Consider the following 15,428-nt stretch of genomic DNA (forward strand, 5'->3'; position numbering starts at 1 on the left):
AAGGTGAAATTCCTCTTCATCTGAAGTGTTTTAGCAGAAAACTTAAGGTCTTGCACCTGAACTGACTGGTATTTGGAGCTGTTCATTTTTCCCTCCACACTCCACGCCCAAGTTCCAGCTGAAGAAAACAGCCCCAAAGTATGATGCTGCCACCACCGTGCTTCAACGTGGGGACGGGGTTTTTTGTGCCAAACATATCTTTTGGCCAAAAAGTTCAACTTTGATCTCATCAGCCCAGAACACATTATTCCACATGGTTTTAGGAGATTGGATGATTTATATTATTTATTTATTTAGGTTAAAAAAGGCTTCCATCTTGCCCCCCTACCCCATCGCCCAGAGATATGAAGAATTCAGGAGATTGTTGTCACATATATGGATCAACCAGTACTTCACAGAAATTGCTGCAGTTCTTTTAATGTAGCTGTAGGCCTCTCGGTAGACTCCCTGACCAGTTTCTCCTGATCTTCTCATCAAGTTTAGAGGGACGTCCTGCTCTTAGTAGTGTCACTGTCATGCCATAATTTCTCCATCTGGGGATTAATAAAGTATTATCTTATTGTCTTTACAGTGTTCCATGGTCTATCCAATTACTTGTAAATATTTTTGTAACCCTCTTCTCATTGATATTTTTCAACAGTGAGATCCCGTAGCTGCTTTGTAAGATATTTGTGGTGAGGGGCTTTTCCAGTTGGATGTTACCCAGTTAGATGTGAGGAGAATCCTATAGGAACAGCTGGACTTTATTTGGGGTTAATCAGTCACCTTAACTGAAGGCAGGTGTACACTAATTAATATTTAACGTGAGTTCGGATGTGATTTTTGATTCTGAACACTGAACAATTCCCAATTATTAAAGGGTGTGCAGACTTCTGCAAGCTGGGTATTAGAACTCACTTAATCCCCCCCCCCCCCAAAAAAAAACATTTCTGTGTGTTTGTCACTTGACATTTATTATATTTCGCAATTTCTCAATAAAAGTGAAAATGGTTCTGACATGACTGAACTTGTGTAGACTTTTTTATATCCACTGTATTTCTAATAACTTTAACATGTTTACTTTCACACTTAATAATGTAGCAAACAGTTAAGTTCTTTATGTCCCATAGCTGCAATAAGTAATAATACTTATTTAAAAATTTATAAAACATTCAGTATATCACAATCACGTCCAGTGTCAAGACAAGTCAGAGAGCTGGAACAGGATTTAAAAAATAACAATGATAACACACACACACACACACACACACACACACACACACGCACACGCGCACTTTAATTTAAAATTTAATTAAATTAAAAAGCACATCTCACACAGTACATTATGGAGATAAACTTTAACAGTCAGAAAGCAGTTGGAAAATCAAATCCAAATGAAGAAACGGGTTTATGCGTCAGTGTTTAGTGAGTCAGTGTTTAGTGAGTCATTTCTATCTGTTTCATGTATATTTAGGTTTGTGTTTCTTTTCCAGATAGGAACGGGTCGTGGAATAATCACTGAATCACTGTGAAAGTGCTGACTCTACATTGATTGTGTGCATAAAGTACAGTATGGTTGATATTCTGATAATTTTTCAGCCTTAACCATGTTCATGGGTTACAATGTATAGTATGTATAGCTGCTATTTAAGGTGTATATAGAACATAGGTTTAAATAGACAATTTAATTAAATTGAATAATTTGCAATTGCAGATAAAACTATTTTTAAAAACATAAAAGTAACAATACATAAATATATAGATTAATTCACTGTAATATATTCTTTATTATATCCTTATTCTAAAACTACATTGGGGACAGGGGTACAAAGCCAAGCTGCCACCGCTGGGCCCTGGAGCAAGGCCCTTAACCCTCTACTGCTCCGTTGTGTAAATGAGATAAATGAAAGTCGCTCTGGATAAGGGGGTCTGTAATGTACATTACACATTAATGTGAATAAAATTAAAGTAAGATCGCTGAAGAGTGGGAAGGCAGCTGGAGTAGACAACATCCCAGCTGAACTCATCGAGAATGGAGGGGAACCAATGATAGACTAACAAAAATCTGCAATAAGATATGGCAGACAGGTGAATGGCCAAAAACATGGACCCAATCACTAATTCTAACCCTACACAAGAAAGGAAATCTTCAACTGTGCCAGAATTACAGAACTATCAGTCTAATCAGCCACGCTAGTAAAGTGTGCTCAAGATCATCCTGAATAGACTGAATCCTCAAGCAGAAGAAATTATTGCTGAAGAACAGGCTCTTTTCCATAGTGGACAAAGTACCACAGAACAAATATTCATCCTCAGAGTTCTGTGTGAAAAGTACTCGCAGCACCAACAAGACCTCCGTCATGTTTTCATAGATTTTAAAAAGGCTTTTGACGGAGTGTGGCATGAAGCTTTGTGGGCAACAATGAAGAAGTACAACATGGGCCAGAAGCTGACCAACACCATCAAACAGCTGTTTGCCAAGGCCAGCAGTGCAGTAATCGCCCAGAGCTCTGTGGGAGATTGGTTCCACACAACAGTGGGTGTACAGCAAGGCTGCCTTCTATCACCCATGCTCTACAACATCTATTTAGAGCACATCATGAACGAGGCCCTGGAGAACCACTATGGCGCAGTCAGCATTGAAGGGTGAAACATCACCAATCTCTGCTTTGCAGATGACATTGACGGATTGGCCGGCAGTGAAGTTGAGCTTGCCATCTTAGTGAAGAACCTGGATGAAACATCTAGGTTTGGCATGGAGATAAGCACTGAGAAGACAAAGTTGATGACATAAAGTGACAAGCAGATCTCTACCAAGCTTGAAGTCAGAAGACAGGAACTGGAAACTGTGTCAAGTATTTGGGCTGAAGAGGGGTCAAAAACAGAAGTTCTATAAAGAGAAACACAAACAGCAACTATGTCAAAGCTAAAACCTATATGGAGAGACAAGAATGTTTCTCTAAAAACAAAAATTAGACTTCTGCATGCACTTGTCCTCTCAATCTTCTTACATGCTTGTAAGTCCTGGACTCTGAAATGGACCATGAAAAGCTTTGCAGAAACACAGGCACATGATCAAGATAAGTGGAGGGACCTGGTCAGATGTTCAACAGCACAGCGATCCAACGACCACACCAGCTCATGGGACTGATGATGTAGTATAGCATATTGTTTTGTGTTGCACCATGGTCCATAAGAAACATCGTTTTGTTCCAATGTATACAAACTATATAGAGGAATGACGATAAGAACCCACTTGACGTGATGATGTGTGCAAGTCCACTTCTATAGACTACGGTGTGCCTTTTGCTCCAGAGTTTGTATGATTATTCTGAGTGGTCTTGGGACTGATCTGCTCAGCCCCCTGATGAAGTCCTGTGTTGAGGTGGAAGTGTGTTTTGGATCGTTGTCTTGCTGCATGATGAAGTTCCTCCTGATTAATTTGGACGCATTTCTCTGTAAATCTGCAGACAGAATGTTCCTGTAAACTTCTGAATTCATTCTGCTGATACCATCATGAGTTCCAACATCAATAAAGATTAGTGAGAATGTTCCAGAAGCAGCCACGCAAGCCCAAGCCATGACTCTATCTCCACCATGTTTCCCAGATGAGCTTGTATGTTTTGGATCATGAGCAGATCCTTTCTTTCTCCACACATTGGCCTTTCCATCACTTTGGTAGAGGTTCATCTCGATTCCAGAACTGTTGTGGATCATCTCTGTATTTCTTTGTGAATTCCAGTCTGGTTTTCTGATTCTTACTGCTGATTAGTGGTTCGCATCTTGTTGTATGGCCTCTATATTTCTGCTCTCGAAGTCCTCTTCAAACGGTGGATCATGATACCTTCACCCTGCCCTGTGGAGGTTGTTGGTTTTTGGGTTTCTCTTCACAGCTCTCACAATGTTTGTCATCAGCTGTTGTTGTTTTCCTTGGCCGACCTGTTCACCTATTCTTTTTCACGACATTCCAGAGTATTGTATTGGCTATACCCAGTGGCTCTGATAGATTTTTCCTCTTTTCTCAGCTTCAAAATGACTTGCTTTTCTCCCATAGACAGCTCTCTGTTCCTCTTGTTGGTTTATCCTTTTTAACAACAAATGCAGTCTTCACAGGTGAAACTGAAGGCTAAAACCATGAGTAGACATTCAGAGCTCTTAATTGTTTAAACAATCAATTTAACAGGACACACCTGGGTAACAAGAAACACCTGTCAGTCACATGTCCTTGCTGTTCCGATACTTTTAGAGGGGACTGTACATGTTATGCTTATTTATTACTTACTTTTACAGTTAATTATTTTTACACTTCCTCTCCGGGAACTGTCACCGTATCGTGGTGGAGAGGTTTGTGTGTCCCTATGAACCTGAGGGCTGTGTTGTCTGGAGCCTTGTGCTCCTGGTAGGGTCTCCCAAGGCAAAGTGGTCTCAGGGGAGGGGCCACACTAAGAATGGTTCAAGGAAACCCTCATGAAGAAAACAAAGAGAAGAGGAGTTACCCTGCCCAGAGGAAGTCCGGGACCCCCGTCTGGAGCCAGGCCCAGAGGGAGGGCCCAACTGCAAGGGCCTGGTGGCTGGGTTTGCCACAGGTGGCAGTGAAGGTCAGGGGTCTCGATGGACCAGACTCGGGCGGCAGAGGCTGGCTCTGGGGACGTGGAACGTCACCTCTCTGTCGGGGAAGGAACTGGAACTTGTGAGGGAGGTGGAGTGCTACCAGTTAGATCTGGTGGGGCTTTTCTCCATACACAGTCTCGGTTCTGGAACCGTACTCCTTGATAGGGGATGGACTCTATTCTACTCTGGAGTTGACCAGGGTGTGAGGCGCCGGGCGGGTGTGGGGATACTCACAAGTCCCCAGTTGAGTGCCACTGCATTTGAGTTTACCCCGGTGGACGAGAGGGTCACCTCCTTACGCGTACGGGTTGTGGGGGGGAAAACTCTGACTGTTGTCTGTGCATATGCACCGAACACCAGGTCAGAGTAATCAGCCTTCTTGGAGACCCTGAACGTAGTCCTGTATGGAGCACCAGTAGGGGACTCCATAGTTCTGCTGGGTGACTTCAACGCGCATGTGGGCAATGATGGATATACCTGGAGAGGCATGATTGGGAGGAACGACCTCCCCGATCTAAACCTGAGCGGGCGTTTGTTATTGGACTTCTGTGCTAGTCATGGACTGTCTATAACAAATACCATGTTTGAACATAATGAGGCTCATAAGTGTACGTGGTACCAGAGCACCCTAGGCCGAAGGTCGATGATCAATTTTGTAATTGTATCCTCTGATGTGAGGCTGCATGTTCTGGACACTCAGGTGAAGAGAGGGGCAGAGCTGTCAACTGATCACCATCTGGTGGTGAGTTGGGTCAAGGGGTGTGGGGAGACTCTGGACAGACCTAGAAAGCCCAAACGGGTATTGCGGGTGAACTGGGAACGTCTGGAGGAGGCCCCTGTCCGTGAGATCTTCAACTCACACCTCTAGCGGAGGTTTTCTGGCACCCCAGTGGAGGTTGAGGGCATTGAGCCTGAGTGGGCAATGTTCAAAGCCTCCATTGCTGAAGCTGTGGCAGAGAGCTGTGGTCTCACGGTCTTAGGTGCCTCAAGGGGCGGTAACCCTCGAACATTGTGGTGGACACTGGTGGTCAGGGAAGCCGTCCGACTGAAGAAGGAGGCCTTCCGGGATGTGTTATCCCGGAGGACTCCGGAGGCAGTTGCAAGGTACCGACAGGCCTGAAGGGCTGCAGCCTCTGCTGTGAAAGAGGCAAAGCAGCGGGTGTGGGAGAAGTTGAGAGAGGACATGGAGAAGGACTTTCGGTCAGCACCCAGGTGTTTCTGCAAAACCATCCACCACCTCAGGAAGGGGAAACAGGGAACCATCCAAACTGTATACAGTAAGGATGGGACGCTGTTGACCTCATCTGAGGATGTGATTGGACGGTGGAAGGAACACTTTGAGGTACTCCTGAATCCGCCTCACACACCCTCTATGGTAAAGGCAGAGGTGGAGGCTGATAGGGGATCGTCGTCAATTTCCCTGGTGGAGATCACTGAGGTAGTCAAACAACTACACAGTGGCAAAGCCCCAGGGATTGATGAGATCCGTCCAGAAATGCTGAAAGCTCTGGGTGCCGAGGGGATGTCTTGGATGACACACCTCTTTAACATTGCGTGGAAGTCGGGGACAGTGCCAAAGGAGTGGCAGACCGGGGTAGTGTTTCCCCTGTTCAAAAAGAGGGACCAGAGAGTGTGTACCAATTATAGGGGTATCACACTTCTCAGCCTCCCTGGTAAAGTCTACTCCAAGGTGCTGGAACGGAGGGTTCGGCCAATAGTCCAACTTCGGATTGAAGAGGAGCAATGCGGATTCCATCCTGGTCATGGATCAATGGACCAGCTCTTTACTCTCGCAAGAATCTTGGAGGGGGCCTGGGAGTATGTCCATACGGTCTACATGTGTTTTGTGGATATGGAGAAGATGTATGACAGGGTCCCCAGGGGTTTACTGTGGGAGGTGCTGAGGGAGTATGGGGTGAGGGGTTCCCTTCTCAGGGCTATCCAATCACTGTACGCACAAAGCGAGAGCTGTGTCCGGATTCTCGGCAAAAAGTCGGACTTGTTCTAGGTGGGGGTTGGTCTCCGCCAAGGCTGCGCTTTGTCACCAATAATGTTTGTGATATTCATGGACAGGATATCGAGGCGTAGTCATGGTGGGTAGGGGTTGCGGTTTGGTGCCCTGATGATCTCATCGCTGCTTTTTGCAGATGACGTGGTTCTGATGGCATCATCGGTCCGTGACCTTCAGCACTCACTGGATCGGTTTGCAGCAGAGTGTGAAGCGGCTGGGATGAGGATTAGCACCTCTAAATCTGAGGCCATGGCTCTCAGCAGGAAACCGATGGAGTGCCTACTCCGGGTAGGGAATGAGTCCTTAACCCAAGTGAAGGAGTTCAAGTACCTTGGGGTCTTGTTCACGAGTGAGGGGACATTGGAGCAGGAGATTGGCCGGAGAATTGGAACAGCAGGAGCGGTATTGCAATCGCTTTACCGCACCGTTGTGACGAAAAGAGAGCTGAGCCGGAAGGCAAAGCTCTCGATCTACCGGGCAATTTTCCAGCTGGGAAGAGACCTCGGGGAAGACCCAGGACTAGGTGGGGAGGCCTAGTCCTCCACCTCCACACTGGCCTGGGAATGCCTCGGGATCCCCCAGTCAGAGCTGGTTAATCTGGCTCGGGAAAGGGAAGTTTGGGGTCCCCTGCTGGAGCTGCTGCTCCCGCGACCCGACTACGGATAAGCAGTTGAGGATGGATGGATGGAATTTTTATACTTAATAGTAATTAATATACTTAATTTTTTAACAATTTATAACTTTTACAGCTAATTTTGATGAACAAAGCAATGAACATTTAGTAATCCAACACCTTTATTTAATTATTTAACTATTTAATTTTTTTACTTTCACAGCCACTAACTTATGAGTGTGAGAAAAACATGAAACACACACACACATTGTATTTAGCACATAAGCAAATAGAGAAACTCACAGAAGAGGATATTTTAAAAGAGGCTTTATTTCAGTCAGATGTTCATCACTGAAACTCATCACTGAAAGCTTTAGGCTTTGTATTTCCACTTCACTTATTTATAGGCGTTAGCTTTGTGTTTGGGCAGGAAGCTAAAGTTCTTCGGCACCGGACCCAGCAACATCTCACTGATGGGAAAGAAACAAATAAATACAGAACAAAATCAATCAGATAAACAAGTTTGTTTATAAAGCCACAAAACTGTAGGTGGTGTGTGTGTGCATGTGTGTTTGTGTGTGTCCCTCACCTGATCCTGATCCAGTCATCCACATGCTGACTCGCCATCAGAGTCTCCAGATAATCACGACCCAAATAATATGGAGGACGTTCATTAATCTTCTGTACACGCTCTAGCAGTCCCACTGGGATGTACCTGTATGTACGTATGTACGCACGCACGCACACCATAAATAGCAATAACTACAAGTCTAGTTTCATTGAAAGATATCAACTATTTTAAACTCTTTTTATAGTAATGAATATAATACGAGATATTTTTCCCCAGTTTCACCTACAATATCTACCCTAAACCCTAATCTCAAAGCCCTTGTCCTTTATCCCTGAGCCCTAATCACCTGCAGGTGAAGGAGAGCCACTCGAGCAGGAAGTTGCGCGTCTTCTCCACCCCCTGTGTGTCCGAGCCCCAGTGCTCCAATCCAAAGTGGGTGAAATCTTGAAGGATCTGGAGACGCTCTGAGGATGAGATGTCCCACTGTCTCTGCTCCTTAATCTCCGTGAAGAGCCATGGCTTTATAAGGGCACCTCTGACACACATACACACACACACACACACACACACACACACACACACACACCCAGTGAGACATGCTTTTAAAATATGACATCAAGGCTGTCTACTGTAGATACACACCTCGCTACCATGATTCCAGACACTCCTGTCTCTCTGGCCCTCATAGCATCTTCATACGACAAAACATCACCATTACCTATACAGAGAGAGAGAGAGAGAGAAAGAGAGAGAGAGCATGCAAGAGCGAGAGAGAGAGCGAGCAAGACAGCGAGAGAGAGAGAGCACGCAAGAGCAAGAGAGAGAGCGCAAGAGCGAGAGCAAGAGAGAGAGAGCACGCAAGAGCGAGAGAGAGAGAGAGCGAGCAAGAGCGAGAGAGAGCGCGCGAGAGCAAGAGAGAGAGCGAGAGAGAGGGAGTACGCAAGAGCAATAGAGAGAGAGAGAGAGAGAGAGAGAGAGAGAGAAAGAGAGCACGCGAGAGAGAGAGCACGCGAGAGAGAGTTGAACAGATGGACAGTAAAAGTAAAAAAGCAAGTAACACATAAAGAGAAAGAAATGAAGTGATAATTGAAGTGATAATTTAAGTGTGTGTGTGTGTGTGTGTGTGTTACCGAACAAGGGGACAGGAGCGGCGAGTTTTGAGCAGGTATCGATGTAACTCCAGTCGGCCAATTTGGTGTAACGCTGTTCTCGGGATCGACCATGTAACTGATAAACAATAAACAGTAAATTGTTAAAAACAATTTACAGTAAAAAACACTAACACTTCTCTATTACACACACACACGGTTTATTACACCGCCCCCCCCCCCCACACATGATATATTATTACCCCATCCCACGCGATATATTATTACCCCCCCCCCCCACACGGTATATTACGCCGCCGCGGCCCCCCCCCCACAGACACACTTTGAGTGTCTATAAAAAAAGCTATATAAATGTAAGTGTGTCAAAGTAACTGCCCCGCTGTCCCGGTTAGGGACACTAGAACTGTCTAGGGATAGGGTTAGGTACGCTTCCATCTAGATAATCGACTAGCGAAGCATCTGTCTGTATATGGACCACCTCTAGGCAAGTATCTGTCCTCGTGTAAAAAACCACCACATCTCCTCCTCTGTGTGTACACACCGTGATCATAGACACACCCCACTTCTTCAGCTCAGGGATGAGTTTGTGTGCGATGTTGCAGTTCTGCTGCACTCCTGTACGGATCTTCACCGTTAAAGGCACGTCCAGAACCTACAGAACGAATTCAGGGATACATGTGGAACCGTTCTCCATGTATGGAATGAGAGACAGGAAAATAAACAGAACTTACAGAGTTCATTCCTCTCACTATCTGCTCAAATTTGTTGGTTCTGGTCATCAGGCCACAGCCACCACCCTGAAAACACACACACACACACACACACACACACACACACACACACAGTATTTCAGAAACTGCTGCTCTCCTGGGACTCTCACACAGCAGTCTCTAGAGTTTACACAGAATGGTGTGAAAATAGAAAACATTGCATGGGCGACAGGTCTGTGGGTGAGAGATCAGAAGAAAATGTCCAGGTGAATGTTTTTGGGTGTGTCTGTGCCCATGATAGCCTCAGCTTCCTGACAGGAATGGAACCTGATGTGGTCTCCTGCTGTTGTAGCTCATCCTCCTCAAGGCCGCTGTGTTGAGGTGTTTTTCTGCTCACAGCGGTTATAAAGAGTGATTATAGGAGTTCATATATCTTTCCTTTCAGCTCAGACCAGTCTGATCATTCTCCTCTGATCTCTCTTATCCACAGAGTTTCAGCCGGTAGACCCCCCACGCACAGATGTTTTTAGTTTTTCGCACTGTTCTGTGTAAACTCTAGAGACTGGCGTGTGTGAGAATCCCAGGAGATCAGTTTCAGTTTCTGAAATACTCAACCCAGCCCTGGGGATGAAAGCTGGTTTATCGCCATTTTGTGCTTTCTGCTCTGTAAACTTGGAGTTTTGTGGGCGTCACCAAACACAAATCTGCTGTGGTGAGCATGTGTACCTTCTAACAGCTGTAATAAACAGTCGAGGTGTTGTTATTGTTGTGTGTGTGTGTGTGTGTGTGTGTGTGTGTGTGTACCTTCTTGTACACAAGGTCTATAGGACAGCCAGAGTTGATGTCCACAAAGTCAACGTCGATGTTGTGGTTGAGGAGTTCAGCACAGCGGGTCATGGAGTCGGGGAAACATCCTTCCAGCTGAAACCCACAAAATCACCATGGCAACCGCTCTCGTCGCTATGGTTGTTTTGTATTTGTATATGTGAATACTAATATAGATGCACTCTCAGGTCACATGACTGAACTTTACACTGAAATTCTCTGGCCTTATTGTGTGTGTGTGTGTGTGTGTGTGTGTGTGTGTGTGTATACCTGCACTCCAAACACATCCTCAGTGTGGTGTCTCTTGAGCAGAGCCCACTCAGACGTCTGACCCTGAAGCAGGTTGGTGCACATGGCCATCTCTCCACACGTTATATCAGCTCCAAAACGCTTACACACACGCCGGAATGGCAGGTTCCCACACTGTACACACACACACACTTATCAGATACAGAGCAGGGACACTCTGTCCATAATAAACACAAACTTCTTGCATTTGTCTATATAATGGAGCATGTGAGCGTGCACACGCACACACACACGCACACACACACACACACAAGTAACTCACCGTTGTTAATGGAGCCAGGTAAAGCTTGTCTCTGAAATCTACCTGTGTGAAAGGAAATGAAAGCATATTATTTTGGGACGGAGTGTGAATCAGGATTGTTCACTTCCCCTGGACTCTTAAGATGATGGAGCACAGTGCTCACTGCTCTACCTGCTTCTTCTCACATGGGCGCAGTTTGATGATGTCATCATCTGTTAATGGCCCAATGGTCTTCACAGGAGGTGGCTTCGTCTGACTCTCCTATAAATCAGACCAGAAAAATAAGTGAAGGAGGCGTGGCCTCCATGTGTCAGTCACAATAATGGAGGCGTGGCCTCCGTATGTCAGTCACTTTAAAGGCAGTGTGGCCTCCAGGTGTCAGTCACAATAAAGGAGGCATGGCCTCCGCCAGTCAGTCACAACAAAGGAGGCGTGGCCTCTGACTTTTATACCTCAGTTTTGAACTCAGCAGCAGGACCTTCCTGTCTGGTCTCACTCTGGCTCACTTCCTCTTCCTGTCTCAACTCATTTGGTGTGTTTTCAGACTTGGACGACTTCCCGTCTTGTTTTTTCCCCGCGCTGATGCTCTTGAGGAAGTTCTCCGAGCTTTTGAAGGACACTTGTTTCTTTCTGAGACGTCTCTGGAGCTCTTTATCCAGACTGTTCCGCACAGTTTCTGTTCTATCGAGGCTTTTACGGAGCTCCTCGTTCACCAGGTTTTTGTAATCTGGGCCTGTGTGAGCTTTAGCAAACCTGCAGGTGACTCCATATGGACATCTACACACACACACACAGTAATCAGTTATATTTCTGTATAGTATTTATGTATATACTGTTATCATGGACATGTTCTGTTTGTTGATGAAATGTCAGTGATGTGATGTGTTAATGTCGCACCTGCCGAAGGTGTCGTAAAGGTAACAGGTGTCTCCCAGATCCTCCGGCTTGGTGGACATGTAATCAGCCACGTCATGGATGAACTTACACTTCTCACCATAGAAACACTTCCTCTCAGACTCCTGCGAGAAAAAAACAACACCACAATTACGTCAAACTCAATTCAACAAACATTTATTTTTCACCAATTTCAGGATATTTTACAATACACTTATCCTTGAGGCTAATATTTTATGTTTTTATTAATAATAATCCCGATTAAAATCCATCCCTGACATTATTAGGAGCTTATTTATAATATAGTAAATACTAAGAATAGTAATAGTTTTCTTTATTATTATATATTTTTTATTAATAATAACAATAAAAAAGTATTTAATATTTGCTTGCATTTATTTACTATTTAAACTTAAATAAACATGGATAAAAATATACCGAACTGGTGACTGTGCCACCAGGTGTGGGTGTGTGTGTGTGTGTGTGTGTGTGTGTGTGTGTGTGTGTATAAACACCTGAATGAGTGAGGGGCAGAGTCTTCGATCCTCATAGCTGTGAGGTTTCAGGTGAGGTCTCGACTTGTTCTGGCCTCTCCGTTTCTTCTTGTCCTTCGTCTGTTCATCACCGTCCACTTTCCGCTTCTTCGTCTCCGGTTCTCTGCTCTGTTCCTCTGCTCCATCTATGGGAACTTCAGCTGATGCTTTCTCATCTTCAGCTTTCTCGCTCTTGAATCCAGTGGCCAGGAACTCATAAAACTTCTCTTTGTTTGTGATGTACCTGCATGTGTAGAATGTCAGAGTAAAACTGATCATTGATGGAAAACATTGTATTATGCCAAGTGCACGTTGACCAATTGATGGGTTTTGCCGATTAATCAGCACCGATAACTGATCACTGGAACTATGGGATATCAGCAAAAATCCACCCTCATAGTTTGTTCTGGGTTGCGAAGGGTCTGCTGTCATTTTACGGTACAAGAGCGGCCTCTAGAGGCGAAATTAAAACTATCACTGGCTAATTTTGTTGGGCTATCTGAAGTGTTTTTGAGAAATTTTGGACTTCTCTACTTTTATTTGATATTTGGAGCGTTACTTTTTGGTTCAGTTTGGCTGTATCTTTTATTTACTTTAATATTTATTAATAGCTAATATATATTACTAATTATTTCGTTTAAAAAGTACAGGACATTTTCATCATACAGTCAGTGTTGCTTATTTCTGTAATAAAGCAGAAATATTTTACTCTGAGTGTTATGTCTTCATGCAATATCAATTTTAATAACCATCAATAGATTAATCGGTTTTCAGCAGGTAGGTACCGCCCGACTTAATCATCGGTAAAATCTACTATCCGTCCACCTCTAATGCCAAGTAAGGAATAAAACACTTGGGAGGTGCCATTATAGGAAAATAATCAACACCAGGCTTGTGTAATGCGGGCCGCAGACACGAAGCAGTGTTACTGTTATCTCCCTGGAGTTGATTATTTTCCAATAACATCACATCCCAAGTGTTTTATTCCTCTTACACCACAGGAACTTGCAAAGGATTACAATGTTTTACTTATTTTAAAAAAATGACACATTATACAGTTCATAAATAGTTATAGTATTGCAAAATGTCTGCAAAAGAAGTTAGTTCCTGTTGTCACTTACATTATAGCAGCTATAAACACTCATTCCCTCACCAGCCCTCTCTTTATTTATATTTAATTTAATAAGAGAAAACAAATAAAATGCAGAAAAAGAGAAACTCCTCTATCCTGAAGACGTCAGAAAATCTCACGTTACAGCTATACCTCTGACTGTTACTATAGAAACAATAACGTATTAGAACGAGAGCGTTAATATAAGGCTGTGATGTGCAGCTGCACTACTGTTATAGAAAACTAATCAACACCTTCTGACCAATCACAATCCAGAATGTGATGAACTTACTGTGTCTTCAGAGCTGCTTCTCCTCTGTCTGTGGTCTGAATTGTGCTGCCCTCTGCACTGTTCACATCACCACCCTCCATCCTATAACTACAACTACAACTCCACCATCACCTCCACCACCTCCACAAACACAATCATCACAATCATCATCATCCTCATCATCCTCCTCCTCCTCCTCCTCCTCCTCCTCATCATCATCATCATCATCATCAGCAGCAGCGTAAAGAGTCTGAGCAATGTTATTAAACAAGTTCATTCAATAATCTGGGTGATAAACTCACAGCTACTTATACATTAAGAAAAAAAAACTATTATTTAGTAAAAATATACATACATACTTACATACATACATACACACACACACACATATATATATATATATATATATATATATATATATATATATATAAGCTATATGGCCTGGCCAATAAACAATAAACACACCGTTTAATAAAAGCTCCGTTAATAAACTTAGCTGCTGTTTTACTCCAGAATTTGAGCTTGGATTAACATTAAGACCCTAGCATATATATGCAGTCATTTATTTTTTTATATATATAATTACAACGACACAGTTGACTGGAAACTCACCCACATAAACGTGACAGGGTAGCGGTGTTACACTGAAATGTGTCCGGGCGCAGCACCAAGCGCCCGCATTTTAGTTCCGACCCGCATCTCAACGCTATTAAACATATATATGTATATATCACATGTAATTGTGATTATTTATATATATATATATATATATATATATATATATATATATATATATATATATATATATATATATATATGAAAAGAGTTTCACACATTTGCATAGTTTACATCAACACACACAGTACAAATTCATACACATTAGTTCATGAAAAATCCAACTATAAAATAATAGAGTCCCACACACTTTGGTCTTTGAACAAAAATTTGCTAGATTTTTTTCCTTTCCAGTTCTGTTCTAATACTTTTAAAAACTACATCACTTGATACAAATTGTTGGTCAATAGTCATTCTACATCATGTTTTCCACAGTTTTGATTTTGATATATATATATATAATTATAATATATATATATATATATATATATATATATATATATATATATATATATATATATATATAAGACGTCATGCTCACTTTTGGACACTTTTTCTTTAAAATTACAATAAAAAACCGAAACCATGTTAATTTCTATCATTAAACCTATCGGAATCTAAACGGAAATGTTAAATTGTTTCTTCTGTTTTTTGCCATTTCCGGGCCTCGTACTGTAACGAAATGCTAGAGATTTCATCAGATCAACATCATATCCGGTCAGTCTTTTTAAAACTGATAAATTGCGAGTTATAACTCAGACATACAATGTCCAATCAGCTCCAAACTTCACATATTTTATACGAATCCTGCCCTGAAGACATCTACATACCAATATTCATTCATCATTATACCGCCACCTGCTGGCAACAGGAAAAGTTATGTTTTACACTAATGTATTCCTAGCAACCTAAAAACATGCCAGCAAACTCTAAACATGCTAGCAACATGTTAGAACATGCTAGCAACACTTAGCTAAGTGCTAAAGCATGCTATTATTGCTATTAAACAGGAACTTATAACTCAG

General features: G+C 43.0%; 1 protein-coding gene across 1 annotated transcript; it reads right to left on the minus strand.

Moving 5' to 3' along the window:
* Positions 1 to 7,527: 7,527 nt before the first annotated feature.
* dus3l (dihydrouridine synthase 3-like (S. cerevisiae)) lies at positions 7,528 to 14,488 on the minus strand. The gene is made up of 16 exons (XM_053641632.1): positions 14,401 to 14,488; positions 13,810 to 13,929; positions 12,389 to 12,650; positions 11,877 to 11,998; positions 11,432 to 11,756; positions 11,151 to 11,240; positions 11,001 to 11,042; positions 10,700 to 10,852; positions 10,409 to 10,525; positions 9,626 to 9,691; positions 9,436 to 9,546; positions 8,916 to 9,012; positions 8,428 to 8,503; positions 8,132 to 8,320; positions 7,804 to 7,929; positions 7,528 to 7,684 (listed from the first exon to the last, which is right to left on the minus strand). Exons 2-16 carry the CDS (start codon positions 13,887 to 13,889, stop codon positions 7,612 to 7,614), a joined length of 1,929 nt encoding a protein of 642 aa, XP_053497607.1. The 5' UTR covers positions 13,890 to 13,929; positions 14,401 to 14,488; the 3' UTR covers positions 7,528 to 7,611.
* Between the last annotated feature and the right edge of the window lie 940 nt (positions 14,489 to 15,428).

The sequence above is a fragment of the Ictalurus furcatus genome, chromosome 14 (assembly GCF_023375685.1).
Source record: "Ictalurus furcatus strain D&B chromosome 14, Billie_1.0, whole genome shotgun sequence".
Lineage (NCBI taxonomy): Eukaryota > Metazoa > Chordata > Actinopteri > Siluriformes > Ictaluridae > Ictalurus > Ictalurus furcatus.